The sequence below is a fragment of the Orbicella faveolata genome, unplaced genomic scaffold (assembly GCF_042242905.1).
Source record: "Orbicella faveolata isolate gen_17 unplaced genomic scaffold, um_ofav_v1 contig_34, whole genome shotgun sequence".
Taxonomy (NCBI): domain Eukaryota; kingdom Metazoa; phylum Cnidaria; class Anthozoa; order Scleractinia; family Merulinidae; genus Orbicella; species Orbicella faveolata.
In genome coordinates, this window is record NW_028301563.1 from 32,874,655 (window position 1) to 32,893,802 (window position 19,148).

Consider the following 19,148-nt stretch of genomic DNA (forward strand, 5'->3'; position numbering starts at 1 on the left):
TGAAATACAATTTCCATGAAAACAATTCAAAATTGAAATGAACTGAAAAAGCATAAAATAGAAAAGCGAAAACCGAACATTAATCGATCAGAATTGAAATGTGTAAAGTTCAAACTGGAAAATTTGATTAACTTAATTTTGGATTCTTGTGGAGGATACGGGGGCACTGCTGGGAGCTGGGGAGAGGGGACATGGGGTGGGGTCGGTAGTTTTCATTCACAAAGCAACAGCGATAATGATCAGTACAGTGTTATTTAAAACAATTCTTGTATTGTAAATTGATGGAAATAAAATACGCTCCTCGGATAGGAGAAGTATCGTCAATTTCTAAGGAATCCGTCATATTTTTTTACACTGGTCATTTTCCTTCTGCCTGTCATCCTCAACCCGTCACTTATATGCGTCACCCCCAAGATAACTCATTTTTGTGAACGTGCTGTTTAAAATTTGTTAATATCCTATAATTCGACATGTCCTAACAGGTACATTCCAGTCACGCATTGCCCTTGTGATGACTATAATGTGCATGAGAGTGAAATTCCCTTTCAGTCGGAGCAAGATGTCGTCTGAGCACCAATACGCGATGCACTTCTTTCTCATTGTTTTGTTGGTTTGCCTGGGCGCTCCAGCCACTGAAGGTATGGTATCTACTCTCAGTTGCATTCTCTGAATGTAAACCTTAATTCAACTTCTCACGGCAAGCTCAGGCGTTTTTATGTCTTGTTGATCAGAGAAGAAGCGAACTGAAAGACGGGGGAGGGGCGCACAGATCAAGGAAATTGAGAATTAAATCTCTTCCTAAAGCAATCAACATGTCCATTCCTAGGATATCGGCTGCGCATTCAGTTAAAACTTTGTAAGTGCGATCATTTTAAAGAAAAAAATTTTACTTATTCCTTTACAGCACTCGGATTCAAGGCCGGAAAAGAAAACGTAACAACAAGCTCACCAGGGCTGTTCGGTTGTAAGAAGATTTACTTCCAAACGCCATTTTACGGCGGACAGCAAGTAACGGTTCTCGCCTCAGTTGGCCATACCATGAAGAACCAAACCCCTCGGAACGGCGCTGCAGTCTGGGTAGAAGATGTTAAAGCGAGTGAATTTACAATCTGTGTTCTCGAATATGCTAACGGTTCAAATAAGTCCATTGAGGTAAACTATCTTGCGTTTGAAACGAAACCCCATGGATCTCAAACTGGCACCACATCCTTAAACTCTTGGACAACTGGAACGGAATGCAAGAGGATCGATTTCCAGCAGGTTAGAATTTGTTTTGTTAAGTGATATAGAAAGTAAAGAGATATATAAAAATTTCATGAAAAAGGGAGCCTCGATTGCGGATATGTGGACGTAAGAAAGAAAAATACAAAATACAAAATATTAATATCGTCAGTTAACCCTAAAAAATGATGATTGCAGTATACCAGTTAATCTAATCAGTATGACAAAAGATGAAGAAATAGTGTGTAGAAATTGTAGATCAAAGAATTAAACCTGGCCATCCACTCAGAAATTCCTCAAAAATGCAAAAGAGACAAACAAAGAAATGCCAAAAAGTTGCCAAATATTGGCAGAAACTGCCTAAAACGGTTTGCCAGTCTTTTTTGTGTGCAGAATATGTCAAAAAGTTGCTAATATTTTTGAAAGGAATTAGTGCGAAGAGAGCTTTACTTTACGTAAGGAGGTTGTTTACAGCATCAAAAGCGCCGATCTTGGTTACCAAAGCGAGGTATTTAGCGTGAAATTACGACTCTAAAAACAGGCCCTAACACTGAAAAACGAGAGTTTGCGTGATTGTTCACTGGTGCGACAGAAGAAAAAAACAAAAAAACAAAAGTGACCTTTTAATCGTGTTGCAAAATCATTGCCGCAACCTACGGAGCTAGAAACAAGCACAAGTCTTTTTCAAAGTGAAAATGAAGTTTCTCCCTGCTTTGAACTGAAGTACAACTTTTTAGAGAGATATAAGAAGCCGCTTACGATTCCGAGTACCAGAAAACGACAAAATCATAACGGCTTGGACAAGAAAATGGCCGAATCCAACGAAGGAAATCCGCAAGGCAAAGTTCAGCAGCCGAAGCAGCTCCAGTGCCAATTGTGACATATGTAGAAGACGAAATGGTAGCTTTCAAGGCGAACATTACTTCACCAACTACTAAGAAAAGCACAGCTACAGTACAGCATTCATTTTGAGTATGTAGGCCATCCCATAAGGGTCACAGTGTTCCAGTTAAGAAACCATCATCAAATATCTTGTATAAGACGGTTCCTCTCGGCCGAAATACACTTGAAAAGAAGACGAAGGACATCGCCTCAACCCCGTCCCTGGATGGCAAATTCACAAACTCAAGCGGCCGTAAAACAGCCATACTCAAAGCCTACGCGACGACTTTCATCCGCTTAAAATCTCGGAGCTGAAAGGTCACGCTAACCCAGATTCAACTGCAAGTTACAGCGTCTGGAAAAACGACGAAGGATGTCAAACAAGCTGGCTGGGTTTGCATTTAGTGCTACTTCTTAACTGGGGCATCGTTTAACAACTCCCCAGTTAACATTTCTATCAACTTCCAATCTGGTACAACGGCAGTTCACGATCGGTAAGCTTTTCTGCTACGAGAAATACATTTCGACTTTATATTCTTGACTCGATGTTATTTCGAAGAACTTGAACACTGAAAATTTGGCTGGTATTGAAATTTTAATTTGAGTGTAAAATAGTTCTTACTTAAAACTGTTTGCTCAACGTTGTTGAATACCAGTCAATGCTTTCTGGTTTCACTTCACGATTTGTGCGATATCGGTTCCTCGCGTGAAATTTAACGTGGAAATCACGAGTCAGGTAATCAATCTTCTTTACTGAAACTTGTCAATCATCTGCCCTTTTCAAACGTGACTTGTGCAAACGCTGACCATTAAAATATAGCGTGATAGCTCAGCAGAAAGTATTGGAAACAAATAGCGTCAGGGGATAAATATCTAAATTCGGGATATTTCTCAATAACTGAAGAAACACACTAAAGAGTCGCCTCTCTTGATGAGAGCTTGCCTCAAGTAAAACAATTGTAATTCAAAAGTTGCCAAGCAACATAAGGCTAAGCCTAAACAGAAAACTGTTTCAATGCAATCGCAAAACTTGATGTTACTTTGTTGAAATTTGTTGAAATTAAGAAGGACTTATCAATTGAGACTAACTACAAAGATTGTTTTTCCTTATTAAACACAAATGTTCCTAATGCAAAAGATCAAAACCGATTAACAATAAGCTGATTAGTGGTTTTTGGACTTAAGCGTATTTTTCTCCTTTGAATAATTAAAATATCATCGGCGGGCTCTCATTGTGAAAACATTTACACTTTCTGCAGCGTGTAGCGGTTTGCGTGACTCATCTTTGAATATTAATTTGTTATTTGAGGCATTTTGTATTTTTACCATCTTAAACGTTCCGTCAGATTTTCAAAAGATATGTTGCAATCTCAAAATGTCTGTAAGTTGAAGAACCTTGGAGGGCTCAAGCAAGTATTAACTCATTCTCCCATTATCGGTCATTTTCTTTTCCCTGATCTGTTCATTCGGTCATTCACCCACTCACTCGCTTAATTTACTAATCTTAACTTCTCTCATTATTTCATTTCAGCGGTTTTCGACTCCACCAACCATATTTGTAACTGCTAGTCACCAAGTTCCCAAGAGACCTCAAGATGCCATGGCCGTGTGGGTGGAGGAGTTGCGCGTGGACAATTTCAAAATTTGTCTCAGAGAAGCAAAGATTTTCGATGGACCCCATAAAGGCGTAAAGATAGTGAGTAAATTTAAATTTCGTTTTCTGTCACTCGTCAGTCTAATGAGTTGGACTCTGCCAAAGATATGCACTTCATCAAAGTTGAATGAAAATCATGATGACCCCTGACTAAAGAGCAGCATTCTGAAATGTTTACATGCGTTACGATGTTACCAAATATATCAGAGGTCAACTTCCCATGTGACGTGCCCGATCGTCTTCCATTTTCAAGCTGTTCAAGATGAGTCTTTTTTGTACCAGCATAAAACATCAATCGTTGGCTTTCAAAAGAAAATAATACAAAAAAAATATGCTTTTGGTAACTCTTTGATAAACCTCTAGCTACTTGTAGAAATCATGTGGTAGAAACCGTTGACTGGAAGAAGCTGAATGCAAACACAAGGAGAGTTGCTTCTTTTGTAGATTTTTTCCTGAAAAAAGGCTAATTATCAACATCTTACTGGGTTTGCGTATCTTGCCGATAATTTCATGTACTCTTGTACGTTGGTTAAAACAGTCCTTAATTGTGCATGTTTTTGTTTCTTTAATAATTGACAGGTTTTAACTACAATATCTTTTATTTCTTCTGCAGAATTGGATGGCGTTTACAAATCTGAGTGTCGACAATTTTACCATAACCGATAGTCTCGTGTTTACCAATACAAACTCACCATCTGATCAGGATAACTACGCTTTCTGTCAAGTAAGAATAATTATTGCCAGCCCGCGGCATTATTGTTTCTTATCTAAATCCTCTTTATAATAGGGCATCAAAAGGGCAACAACAGCAATGCTATCATAACAATGGAGGAAGTTAAAATTGACTGTTAACATGGACCTATTTGAACTGTGGGCCCACAAAATCTGTCATAAATAGTTTCTGAGACCCAATTTCATTTTCGGTGATCAATTGATCAAACATACTTTTCCTCTTGTTCAAACAGATGACCTGTACCTCATTAAAACTTCTATTTGGGTTCATTCTTGTTTATCTGTACCTCTTTTGTTTCTAGGGCTAGGGGCATTGTTTGTGTTGTATACCTATTGTTTCGTTTGGCCAATCATGAAAACCCTTGTAAACAGTGCAGGTCGGCCCTGTTCAAATCAAACCCGCTTTGGTTTCAAATCTAAACATTAGAATCAGCGTATTATAAATACCAATACGAATTATTTATCAACCTTACCTCTACAAGAGACTCGCGGAAATACAGTCGATATTAAATTAATTTTGTCTTTTACATTGTAGACAGTGAACTTCACAAAACCATTTTATGCTCGTCCTGTTGTGTTAGTGACGCCAAAACGCACCGACAACAACAACAAAGCTAACCTTTCTGGGTCACGTTGTAACGCTGTCACCGGTTGGGTTGAGGTAAGGAATACCTGTTGTGATCTTTGTGTGATTTTCGCAAACACTCAGGTAATGGCACAAATATCCCAAGTTCCTCGGGACCCATGAACTTTATATGACATTGCGTAACAACGTAAATATAACAGTTTGTATGGGAACATATACATATAACAGCTCGAGATATAGAAACAATAAAAACAATTAGTTTAACTCTTCTGTTTGTTACTTGTGTTTCTATGCTACTTTGGGGCCGTTTCAAAGCGATTTCAGTAACTTTTAGTTTCACTGTAACTTTCGTTTATATGAGTTCTTTAAAACTAATCGGGCGGTATAGCAACTTGAACCAGGCCGGGTTTAACTCATCTTTGATTTTATTCAGTATACATCTACAACTGACGCACAAGTGTGTGTGAAGAATTACAACAGCGACTCCAACAATAAAGATGTTATCACTGTCGACTACATTGTCACTGGAGGTAGGCAAAAAGATTCCATCTGGAGATAGAAAAAACACTTGGTATATTTAGCATTCTCTTTCCTGTATCCATTTTCCCCCTCTTCAATGTTGCTCATTGGAGATATCTTTGTAAAAGCTTGCAAACCCACAGTGGGAGGGCAGAAGTGTGTATAACTATCAAGCAAGTGTGTACTAAAACAACATCAGATCGTTTCGTGACAATTGTTTATATCTCTTGCCAGACTTGGATCCTTGCATAGACGTGACATGTCATTATCACTGCCTGTGTAAAGCGTTTGGACCAAATGATGCTCGCTGCGTTGCTGTTGACAGTTGTCCATCCTACCAAGAACCAGTCTGCTCATCAAATGGCACAACATATGACAATGAGTGCTTGTTTCGACAGGAAATGTGCATTCAGCGACTGAATTTCTCTGTGCAACACCCTGGTAGTTGTGAAGGTTAGAAATTGTTTTACTCTGAAATTTCTGACGATGTCGAAGAAGATGATGATGATTACGATGAAAAAACCTGGGAAGTTAATTAAAATTTTTTTTGTACTGATTTATGTTTTGTACTGTTATTTTCTTGAAGGATTTCCTTTCCAGCGAGGTCGCCGTCACATGCCACACATTCCTTCACTCGGATATTCTCACTGTGAAGTAATTCGCCTCAAGCCTTATATGTTTTATCCTGACAAACCACTTGAAGTTCAGATCACTGTCAATCATATTGACACCAGTGACAAGTCATATGTACATGATGCCGCTGTGTCGTGGGTCGAAAATGTCAGTTATGATCGATTCACTGCATGTGTGATGGCGGCAGGCTACAATGAGCGGAAATCAAAAGCTAACGTGACAGTTGATTGGATGGCGTATCAAGGGGCTCCAGTGGGTGGTGTTGCCGGGGAAGTACGGATATCACAATGGTGGACTGGAACGACTTGTAAATCTGTCAATTTTCCATCGGTAGGTACTTTCTAGTTTCATTTTACAACTCAAGTTCACGAAGAATAAATTCGAATAGCTTACAGTCATCGGAGTTAGTTCAATATAATATGATTTCCTTTGGACCAATGGAGCTAAAATGTCACGTATCACTCAACCATGAAAGCATTAGCCATCCCTAGATTTCCAAATCTTCGCTAATGTTAAACAGCAGTAAGGCAACAAGAACAACAGTAGTAGCACGAGTAACATCAACAGTAACAGCTTGTGCGTTTTCTTCTATGCAGGGGAGGTTTTCAGTGATACCTTCAGTGTTTGTTACCGCAGTGCACTATCGTTTAGGACTCAAGCGTGACGCTGCCAGTGTGTGGATTGAAGACGTCACGCAATCCTCGTTTAAAGTTTGTTTGAGAGAGCTTCAGAACTACGCAGGATCTCACGACGATGTTTATACTGTAAGTGTCTACACCTTTTTTACGTACCAAGCATAAGGAACTAATAGATCCTTATCACTTACTTTAGCCTCTTAACACTGGTCTTTAGCATTGGCAGCTAATTCTCTAACATACTTTACCATCAGCATATCATACATCAAGAAAAAATATAATCTTGATTTAGATCTTTTCTTATGGTTAATTGTCTTGTTAACATTTATTTATTTTTCTCTTTTAGAAATGGCTGGCGTTTTCTTCTCTCCACAAGCCTCTTTTTACAGAACACAGTTCAGTCTATTTTGCTAACGCCCAACACCCACCTGCAGATTACAACAATGCCTATTGTAAGGTATACGTATACTTTTTTAAAAAATTTCAAGAGTTAGTGTACAGATCCTACAGAACAACGTCAATTTAAACAAAACTGACTCAGTAGGTTATTACAAAATTCCGGTTTGGTAGTGGTTAAAGCTAATGGTCAAAGTTGGATTACACTCCGCTTACCTAATGAGAGTTTTTCTTTAGGATATCCGCTTCACTGAAAAGTACAACAGCACCCCGAATGTGTTTGTTTCGGCGAACCATTCATCTAGCGGTGGAAATAAACAACCAGTACACAATGGAATAACTGCTTGGGTGGAGGTAATTCTGTTTCTTTACTTCTTTAGGCATTTCCATAGAAACTGCATTTTTGACAAGCCAGTCGAACCAAATCTCATCTATTTGACAGAGTTCTTGGTTTCTTTGAATTTTCTTAAACGTCGATACAGAATTAGTATCGTACCTTTTTACAGCCATTATTTTCCATCAAATTGAATGCCGGGAAAATCGTAAAATCCAAGATGGCGTCTCCAAGACGGCTGAAGTCATAATCGACAAAACGTTAATTTCATGTTGTACAGAAAGTTGAGGAATATCTGCTACAGGCAAATAATATGATATTGATATGTCTTACCAGGACAAAAACCCAAGGGAGGTATAAGTTTGCTTTTTCTCCCGATGAGTAAATAATATTCAGAATATTACCGGAAGCGAAGTGAAAATTATCTTTTGGACTAAAAGTTTAGAAGACCACTGATTATATTTGTTCTTTTTTTGCAGTACATCAATACAACCGATGTGCGAGTTTGTTTAAAAGAGTTGTATGACACAAAGTATGATCCACTGTCTATCTCATACACTGTCCTGTCAGGTACGGACAAAATAGTTCATTTTTAATTTTATTATTCTCTAGATCGGTAGTTTAGCTTTTTTGATATTCATATTTTATTAACTTCTATCTCCTACGCTTTTTAAAGGAGCTACGTCACAGTTTGCCCATGTTGAAAAGTTTAGGTTAAATATTTCAAATCCGTCGTTTGTAATCCGTGTTAACCTCCATTCTGGCCATCCTAGTTCCTTGATTGTTTATTATTACCTCTTTGAAGCCTGTATCTTAGTATACGACGATTTTCAGGTCTCTTTCAATTTAATGGTAATTTTTTACGTGGCCAAAAATAACTCAAGATACTGTGACTGTGGCCCTTTAAAAATAAGATCGTATCAGCCTAATTTTTTTCTAGTTTGATGGTCAGAAGTTGATTTCATAACAAACGAAGTCCAATGTTTCAGTCAGGAGTAAAGTGCCAAAACATGTGGAGGTTTCTCAGAAAAATGACAAGCAACGATTTCCTTTAAAAACACTCAAGACATTCTTAATGATTTCTCTTACTTTTTATGGATTTATTGTTGTTTATATCTACAGACATTTGCCAGCCAGGATGGACTTACTTTTGTGGTTATTGCTACTTTTCAAGCCCCGCATGCGCCACATGGTTGACTGCTGAGTCAAACTGTTCTGAGATGAACTCTGATCTGGTTACAGTGCACAACCAGGAGGAAAACGTATTTATTCAGCACCGTCATGCTGGCGATAGATCATGGATAGGGCTGAATGACCGCAGTGTTGAAGGCTCTTTTGTGTGGACAAACAAAGAAATTAGCAGTTTTAGGTTCTGGGCTCCAAAGCAACCAAACAACTGGAACAACGAAGACTGTGTGCACACTCTTGGCGTGAGGCATGGATATACTTGGAATGACGTGCCATGTGATAACTGCTTCAACTTTACTTGCTTTACAGGTGATAAATCTCTTGCTCAGTGCGGTTAAAATACATTGTAAACTACTAATAAAAAATGGTAAACTTCCCATAATTTAGTCAGGATAATCTTTCGCGCTCAAAAAGGTTCCATGGTTCATTTTCAAAATAATTTATTATAAACCAGTACTGTAAACACTATTCATGAATTTGATGACTATTTCATATTTTTTTTTTCCTAATTTAATTTTTGCAGATCTGGAGGAATGCTCCACCAACACTCATAACTGTGACGTGAATGCAGATTGTGTGAATACCGTGGGCTCATATTCCTGTAAGTGTAGAGCTGGATATACCGGAGACGGACAAACTTGCAATGGTAAGAAATCTACCAACCAACCATCAAACAAACAACATATTAATGTTGATACTGAATTTAATAACAATCTCACTTTATTTTCAACAACTATGAAATTTCTCTTGCATTGATAGGTTTAGAAACAACTGTAACCAACCGCACTTATGCAATAAGAAAGCTGATAGAAAAAAAGGTTCAACCCTGTAATAACTTTATTTTTTAAAAGTTTCGAAGACTGCGACAGTGGTTATAACAACGGTAATGTAAATCATCCAAAAGCAAAGAATGAGTCAAAACGAGTGGAAAGTAAAATTAATCGGTTTTTTTTTTCATTAAAATATTCTGTGCTTACCGTAAATTTTCGACGGATTGTTCTCAAGCTGTATGTTTCTTTTTCAGTTTCGGTGAAATGGTCAGACTAACGATAACTCAACGTTTATCCATTTTTACTCCTTTTCACCTTGTTTCAGACATAGACGAGTGCTCTTCAAACTCTCATAGCTGTGATGTGAATGGCGTTTGTAACAATACTCGTGGATCTTACACTTGCGCGTGCAAACCTGGATACTCAGGCGATGGCAAAAATTGCACTGGTAAGTTATATCTGCTTAACAAGAACTAAAACAATACTGCGAAATGAAATGACGCCACATGAAAATCAAGTTATACGCCTACGGTGTGGGACGAGTTTTCTTCTGGTCCTAAGTTTCGTGATTTTCAAGTTGCATTTTTTTCCACGCTTCGCAAACGAAATTTTACTCCATTGTCGAAATTACACAAATAAGCCTCACATGCAGAATCTTGTTGAAGCCATTTATTTAAAACGTCTCTTTAAACAAAACGATGAAATTGCCCATGGTACAAGGCAGGTGTGACGTCATGCGTAGTCACATGACTCTCGGACCATGTGCTGTGTTGATTAAAACATGGAGTTGTTATTCTTATAAAGACTGTTTGTCGTCTTTATTACCTCTTGTTTGCGCTCTCCACTAGCGTAAAATTACAGCAGGTGTAGCTGCTAAAACTTGACAAAAAAAGATCATCTGAAGGCACTACCAGCCACACTGGGGCAGGACGTAGTTGTTCCAGAGTGACTGGCTACTCGATTGCCGTTGGGGTAAAGTCTCTATACGAGCCACTCATGCTACCGGGCCAGAGCTTATCCCGGTTTCTGCGTAACAAGAAGCGACTAGGAATATTTCCATTCACCCCTCTACGGGACGCCAGTCCATCGCAGGATTAACCCCAACATTTAGTTCGCCGGCGGTACCCATTTAAACACCTTGGTGGAGAAGTTAAGTGTCTTGCCCAAGAACACAACGAAGTGTCTCCGGCCAGGTCTCGAATCCGGACCGCTCGATCCTGAGACGAGTTCATTACCCAGGCATGAGTCTACCGTGTCTTACCCTCCCTTACAACTTACCATGTAGTTCAACTTAAAACGCAGCAAATGCAACTTTCTCGACATTACAGAATTCACGGATACCCAGCACGAAAAACCAGTCTTTTACCATCCCAAAAATTAGTTCCCGCAACAACGAGCAAAATATATCGCAGATCCGAAAAATTAAACTCCCCCAAAAATGTCGTGCCACACGGTAACCAATTTGTAGTATGTAAAATATATTTATGATTTTGATTGAGCTTAGTCTCGTTTTGGATGTAACATAACAAAAGAGTGGATATTTATTTTGGCTCTATTCACGGAAAAAACCTCAAGGGTATAAACCATAGATCCCAAAAAATGACATTTCTCATGCGTTCTTTGGGAAACGGGTTCTTTTAATGTGCAAACATGTTCTATTGACCAGGAACATAAATATGGTTGCCACGACAAGGCTCTACAACAAGGATTATTTGCCTTGACAGGTTTCATTAATAAACATGGTAAACGTCTAATCACGACACGTACTATAAAAATTACAATAATTCATGTTTGTTTTCTTTCTTCTTCCCTGTCCATTATTACCCACAGATATCGATGAATGTGTCAGCGGTGTACACGACTGCCACCGTTCCGCTTCATGTACAAACACTGTAGGATCCTACACATGTACGTGCAACCATCCTTTATCAGGAGACGGAAAAACCTGCAGGTACACCGCGGCAGGTGAGTATTTCACGTTGATTGTGCCCAGGAGCCATAATCGGGGACGGAGACCGTAAGTCTCGGGATTCGCGCGCACCTATGATATGGGACAATTTTTCTATTTTTAGAAGAAATTGCGCCATCCTGACGTCATATATCCGCGCGGATTCACGCACATGTCGGGGGCTCTCGCGTGGATGTTGTCACGTTGCGTGATCAAATGGTGAGAGTTGAGAGATTCTCTTGCGTATTTTTCACAGCGATGGCAAGGAATAAGGCAGGGAATACGAGCCAGGGCGCTTATATGTAGTTTAATGCTCTGAGCTAACGGAAAAGGTGGGTTTTTCTGGGTCGAAAACAAGACTTCAATCTCGCGCTGGGAACGGAATAATAAGATCTGCTCACGCTAGTTGTAAGCTTACGCGTATGTTTTTGTGTTTGTTCTGACTTAAGAATATAGCAAGAAAACTCTCTACTCTGGTATCGAGTTAATTTGTGAGTTTCTCAGACAATGGTTCATCATAACCAAAAAATGTTTTGATGGTTTCTTATTGTTTCTGCTTGCATTGTTTGGTGAGTTTGCAAAAGTTTTTGAAAGGAAAGTCTGACGCGTACAATTAGCTCATTTGCATAGTGCAGCTCGTGCACTTTCAAGTCCGAGTCGGTGCTTTCAATTGTCAACAAATCTTGACAAAGATTTCTTTCGTTATCTTTTGTGCTGAGATGCTGTAACAAATTTCACGAACGCAAAAAAGGCTACTAACATCATGTGTGTTTCTTTAACATAAGCATAGTGAAGTTTTACGCTGCGAAAATGAAAATAGACAAGGAGTTTTGATATAAACTCGATCAACAAAATCGAAATCGTTATTCCAAGTTGATTAAAGAAAGCGTCATCGTAACTTTGCTGATTATTTCTGCTTTATTCACATATTTTCAGCTTAGCTTTTAATATGTTCTCAAACATTTATCAATCTTAAACATATTTAAAAACTATAGTTATTGTTTGAGTTCGATGTACGCTTTCACACGAAAGTGCGGCGGAAGTACAATTTGTCATGTTTACTGACTGTACAAAACACGCATCGGCGGGCGCTCTCATTCATCGACAACAGAGAATTTACTGGATTTTTGCACGAATAAAACTGAGCAGTGTCTACGGACGTAAAATTATTAGGCCTTGATGAAACATCAAGCGTTGCTTACAATTCAAAACAAACTCAAACTAGCAATTATTTTGTTTTACTTTTCGGTCGCGATAGACTGACAAATTCCTCGCAAGCGTGTGGCAAGAGGAGCTAGGAAACTATGAAGTCCTGAAACTCTGCTATATCTAAATATATCCAGCTAGTTTTTTACTGTGTAATGGAAAAGCTGTTAATCTTCAACATATGTGAAATTTAAAGTGGAGTAATGTATAGCTCATGTAAAAGAAGCATCCGTCGGAATACAACTTGGTCAGCGATATATATAAGCTCACAGCGGAACATACCTAAATTCGACACTGCCTTACTTCACTCAGACTGGAGCAGCTTACGACGAAAATACTTAAGCAAAATTCCAACAGACGTAAACGGGTTGAGTTGTGGGCCAAAAACGTGAACAATTTCGGGAATTTCGGACGCCATTTCCCCCGCGCGACATCCGCAAAAATCCTCGCAGCATGTACGCGCGTGTGCCGTAGGCGATGGCGCAATTTGTTCTAAAAATAGAATTATTGTCCCATATCATGGGGACAACCCCAATACTAGAAGTGGCGCGCGCTTACGGTCTCCGTCCCCGATTATGGCTCCTGTTGTGCCTCAATTCAGGTTGCAGTGGTTAGAATTAAGTTCAACTTGTCCACCAAAAATTATGTCAAAAAACAAAAAAAGACACTGAGATTTCGCCTTCACTAATTCATCTCAGCTGTCGATGTTGCAAATTCGACCCGCTCAGGGACCAATCAGATTTCTCCTTTCCATCTTGGATCAGTTTGTCATATTGCAACGACTGTTAATGTTGCAATTAAAAGGAAACGCGACCCAGAAATGTTGTTTGCCACCTCCTCGCTACTACAGACACGCTTTGACATTAACATTAACCACACTTAGAAAAGACAGGGGTGGGGTGTGGAGTGGAGAGAGTCCACGTGGACATTAAGGATTAAAAAAAAATTTCAAAATTTAAATATTTACAAAAGCTGTCAAATTTCGTGACTTTATCTGCCGCTGGTTTTTCCATTGAGAATTCTGAGGTCGGCGCTGAGCATTAGTGATGATATTACGTTTTCCTGATAAATATCATACGAATATTTTTCTGTTCAGGATTTAAAATGATCTATTAAGAGTATTGATCACTGCGACCCAAAATTTAGAACGAGATATTCCAGATAAAAAAAAATATTTTAAGTTGCACGGTGACATATAACGACCACATACAAAATATGTTTCCGAACAAACAGTACATCTAGTTTAGTTAGCGTCACATTTATGGTGCAAGCAATGATGGTCACTTTATAACTGGTGAAGATGACAGTGTTATTTATTCAGTTAGCAAAACTAACTTTCAACATGGTCCACTAAAACAAATGCTAGGTACAAAATGGATCCAAAGAACGTTCTTATATGTTATTTTTGCAGCGGGTCTTAAATATTCCAGCATTGTGGGAAACAGCCAGAATTTTTTGACATGGCTGGAGAAATGGTTAAAGCCTGTGACTCGCCAATCTTCTTACTGGAATCGCTGTTACCAGGCAACTGTAAATGGCTGGTCATCCTATACCTTCCACTCAAAGTGTGACGGCAAAGGTCCATCTGTCACAATCATCCGTGTTGGAAAATATATATTTGGAGGATACACAAGTCTGTCATGGAGTAAGTGACATAATCCATTTCATGTTATCACAGGCCACCCACGCTCAAGCTGTGAGTCAGCCATGATCATATAACACAATAGCGGTCACGTAGAAATATGGGAAAAGAGTTTGGAAACGAATTTAAAAAAAGCAACATTTACAATATGGTTTGGGATGGTTAAGTGCTAGAAAATTCTTAACAAAGTGCCTTATCCTACTTCCATGGTGTATTACTTGCTGTGTTTACGCGCCTCTTTTCTGATTCGTGACGGTTTTAGGGAGATATCGGGATGGAAGAACTTTATAGGAAGCGGTACAACCGCTTCGAATCATTAAGCAGGGAAACAAAGAAGGGTAATACCAAAGAATGGCAAATAAGTCAATAATACTAAGAATTTCCTGGATAACTCATCGAGGTAAGCAGGCCGATAGAAACACTAGCATTTTATACGGCATGGTGTTCCTGGCTAACTTACAGCTTTACAGCTCGACATTAATTTTGTGAAATTTATAAAATAGGGCATGGAAATTATGTTCAGTCTGGTATGGGGGAGCAGTTTTCAGTCTCCCACCGGGCTTGCTTATCCGAGATTTGAAGTCATTAAAACCTTCAGGAGACGTTTAAAATACAGGAACCAGAGAACTTAAGATTAACACTACAAGAAATAATGACGAGCTACGGATAATAGTAAAATTTTGCGAGCCAATCAAATTAACGTTGTCGATAATGCGTCATTAAGAAACAGTCCAATGTAAACATCATTAATGTTGGACTTCTTTTTCCATTGTGTATTTCAAATTAGGTTACAGTTGTGGATATCGCTACGATTCAGCAGCCTTTCTCTTCTCATTGGTTAACAAGCCTGGTTTGCAGCCACTAAAGCTAGATCAAACAGGAACGTATAGTTATACTAGAAGCTATTCCATCCACAGCTGCTCTTCCTATGGACCAACATTTGGAGGAGGATTCGATATTCACATTGCCAACAACGCTGCATCAAACACCAACTCAAACTCAAACCTTGGACACACCTACAGCCCGCCAGCTGGTTACAGCTATGGATCCTCCTTCACACGATCATTCCTGGCGGGTAGGTACACCTTCACGCCTGACCAAGTCGAAGTCTTCTATGAAACTACCTGAAGAAATCGCGGAGCTTGCAGTCTTAGTTTTACACACCCTGTACAGAACAACTAAACCTTTGCAATTATTCAAGTATATATAGAAACTGTTGGTAAATTATAGAAGCGCAATATAATCAGAAAATTTCAATATCGCCGATGATATCTCAATCAATAGGTTAATACAAAATCGAGTAGTTACGTATCCTTAGTCGAAGATAAACAGTTTACTTTGAGCGGCTTACTTGTTTGGTAATTGCCATTAAAGGATGGTTTCATGGCTCCGTGTTATAACAAGCTATAACGTTAGCCGAGCTACTGACTTCTGCGAGAACTGAATTTCCTTTCAGACTTTCCCCTCAGTCACAATAACACGGTGATAGCAGTAATGTTTCTCATTAGAATTTCTTACTCTATGTTTTAATTAATACCTTTATTGTTTATCCACCAATCGAATAAAAGTAGATAACGTGTGTGTGTGTGTCCAGAGTAAGACGTTAGCCGCCGAATGAAAAAGTTTAACGGTTAACTGACTAAACTGAATTCGAAGTTTTGCTTGATAAATCCGCTGACATCTTGATAAAATTTGGGCATCAGTCTTTCTGGTTTCACAAATTATAGTCTGTAGTTGCTGAACTACATGTGGCTCAGTAAAAAAAGTGAACAAGGTAGTAGTTTATAGTCACGCTATAACTTATACACGCGCTGAACCGTGAAATTATCCCTTAAGAAGGAGAATCTTGATGCTGAGTTTCAATTGATTGAATTCCACGAACATCATACCAGGATAAGTTGCAAGTTACAGGTCTCCAGCTGGTTTTGATTTCTTATTTTATTCAAGTAAAGGGGATTTAGAAAAAGGATATTGAGAAAGTATGATAGAGTAAGCATTTTTTTGTTTTTTTTTTGTTTGTAGTAATTATGAATTGTCTTTTAAGAGTGCTAACGTAGAAAATAAATACGTGTCAGGCACACCGTTATAAACGCTTGTAACAATAAAATAGAGCAGGGTGAAAATAATGCGTTGTTTTGTGTTTGTGTTCGTTCTCATCTAGGCGAAAAGAAATCTTTTTTATCACTATTATTGAGAATTGTCAAAGTCTAATTGCCTCTGCTAAACCTGCCTTTAGGGAAATCATGGTAGTTGTGTTTCATTGCCTCTGTGAAACCCGCCTTTAGGCAAATCGTAGTAGTTGTATTTAAAGTTTGCAATGAAGTCTTGAACTTGTTTCGGTACAACATATGGAAACAACTCTTCAGACGGTGATCAGAGTGATCACTGTGTCAACAATCGCTGAGATAGACCTCAATTCTATCTCAGCGATCGTAGCGCGACGGTTGACCATGTAATTTATCACCAAGTGTTCTTAACTTTTATAGCAAGTAAAAGTTTAAAACTTTATTTTATTTTAAATTTTGCATCAAAACTTGCCTACGACTTAACAACGATTTCAAATTGACTTGTTTAGTTCTCGACGTCGTGCGTCAGAAATTTAAAGCCGTTAACAAATGAAAGTGATGTTAACAACTTCCACAAAAGGCTTTTCTTGGCGTCATGACACTAAACTTTGGACACTGTCGCCTTCTACGGGAGGAAACCGCTCGTACGAGCTTACTTGCCGTCGATTTAAAAACAACAACAACAACAACAATAAAACGATCGACACCAAGCGGGGTTATAGCACGAGCAATGACGAACAGAAGACAACGAAAATTCAGTAAAGAAAAACAACCGGATCTTATTACAAAAGATCTTGGAGAAATATAAATAGCCAGCTTAACAGTTCGCCCGCCAGGATGTCGTGAGAAGAACTGCCTTAGCTTACCGGGAAATGCTCGAAGATTCTCTTTGCCCATTTAATAACAGTTCAAAATTCAATTGAGACATAATAACCAAAAGCCTTCTGGTTCGGTCTATGCTTTATCATATCGCTGAACACGCGTTACAGCGAGCAAATGATTTCTCTAGTAAGTCGATCCCTTGTCACTTTGTTATCGAGGTTTCAATCAAGTTAAAAATTACATGTGTTCGTAAGCTAAACAACTCCTTAAACTATGCAGTCGACGTCATAAAGTGCTTTCTTTTCTTTCACTAAGCTTCGAAAATATGTGCTCTATTTCTGGCTTTTAAAATAAGTAATGTCTTCCAAAATGTATCTCTACCACTTCACAGGAGACTGTTGTCTGCAACTGCGACTACTATTTTTATATTTTCTCAGAAAACTGTCCATAAATGGCCATTCTTAGCTCAAAGACTGTTCTGTCACAGCGTGCCTGTTATTCTTTGGGCTGCAATAATACTAAGAGGATTTCGGATCAATTTTGGAACGTTTCAATATCTTTTCAGGGTGTCAATCTCAGAGTGATTTTACTTAACCTGTAAAACAGTTGCTACAAAATTAGATCATACTATTAGATTATAATTTCCTAGTTTCCTTTCCTAAATATTAGCTATATTTCACGGGTTAAATAAAATCACTCTAGCAAGAAAAATGTCAAAGAATTGAATTAAAATGCGTGACGATAAAAAAAATGCAGCAATGCAAGCTGATTAAAGAGGCGAGCGCTCATGGCACGGGTACAAAATTTAAAGAGCTTCTACAAAGAAAAAAATACGGCCTAACCTAGGGCATGATTTTAATCATTCATGAACTGACAAACTATAAAACTGCGAGAAAGAAGAAAAATAGAAAACCGTTCTTTTCTACCCTCCCTTAAACACTTCCTCAATACTATGTTAACTAGTCCACGTGAGTACCTAGTGCATCATCAAAATGCAACAAGCTAAGATAACCACAATTAATTAATAAACACAGTGGAGTTTCATCGGACACCAGCCCCAACGTAGAGGCTTTCTGATTGTCTCAGATCCATACAAACACTCAATCTTTAACCTTGCATAGGTTCTTTCGTCACAGCTCAATTATTTAGTGGCCCCACTGAAGGTCACCGCTTACAGAAAGTTCGCTCGCTTATGTATTTAGTTAAATCCACGCAAACTACAGTCAAAATGAAATAGAACACACATCAAATGAATAAACAAACTCACAAATGATCAAATTAGCCAAGAAATACATCAATCAATTGAAATCCATCTCCTAATGTGATGACCTGGTGTCTTGAAACAATAATTAAGAACAACCGAAGAACTTAAGAAGGTCTAAGAACAGGAAGAACAACAAGCGAGTCTGATGACAGCAAAATAAATGACGACTCTGACGAAAATAACCCTTTTCAGATGATTTTATCATCTATGGAAGAAAATGATCGAAGAGAACGCCTTCGTAACTTTCAAATCTCTAGTCACTTTACGAGTTTTCCTCTTTAAAAAGATTAGCTGGAATTCGACATAATTTCCTCTATAACTGGGTTAAAATTAGATTGGCATGAAAACAATTCAAAATAGAAATGAACTGAAAATTTGCTGCAAAGCGTAAATTCGAAAAGCGAAAATAAAAACGTTAATCGATCAGAATTGAAATGCGTAAAGTTTAAACCGCAAAATTTGATAAACATAAATTTTGGTTTCTTGTGAAGTATCCGTGGGCACCGTGGATGACTGGGCAGAGGGGACATGGGGCAGGAAAAAAATGTATCTCTACCACTTCACAGGAGACTGCTGTATGCAACTGCGACTTCTATTTTATATTTTCCCAGAAAACTGTCCTTAATTAAATGGGCATTCCTAGTTCAAAG

At 38.5% G+C, this 19,148-nt stretch overlaps 1 protein-coding gene across 1 annotated transcript; it reads left to right on the plus strand.

The window, feature by feature from the left end:
* The first annotated feature begins 511 nt into the window (after positions 1–511).
* LOC149105838 (uncharacterized) lies at positions 512–16,472 on the plus strand. The gene is made up of 18 exons (XM_089271547.1): positions 512–638; positions 905–1,260; positions 3,635–3,799; positions 4,371–4,481; positions 5,025–5,150; positions 5,509–5,605; positions 5,829–6,047; positions 6,181–6,557; positions 6,824–6,991; positions 7,209–7,319; positions 7,496–7,612; positions 8,072–8,162; positions 8,715–9,089; positions 9,304–9,426; positions 9,876–9,998; positions 11,381–11,515; positions 14,116–14,349; positions 15,134–16,472. Exons 1-18 carry the CDS (start codon positions 512–514, stop codon positions 15,472–15,474), a joined length of 3,396 nt encoding a protein of 1,131 aa, XP_089127673.1. The 3' UTR covers positions 15,475–16,472.
* Positions 16,473–19,148: the final 2,676 nt, after the last annotated feature.

Bases quoted from the DNA above. Each gene is read 5' to 3' on its own strand.
- LOC149105838 (XM_089271547.1), top strand. From the start codon at position 512: ATGACTATAATGTGCATGAGAGTGAAATTCCCTTTCAGTCGGAGCAAG. The intron at 639-904 runs GTATGGTATCTA...ATTCCTTTACAG, and splicing joins GGGCGCTCCAGCCACTGAAG to CACTCGGATTCAAGGCCGGA. The intron at 14,350-15,133 runs GTAAGTGACATA...ATTTCAAATTAG, and splicing joins ATACACAAGTCTGTCATGGA to GTTACAGTTGTGGATATCGC.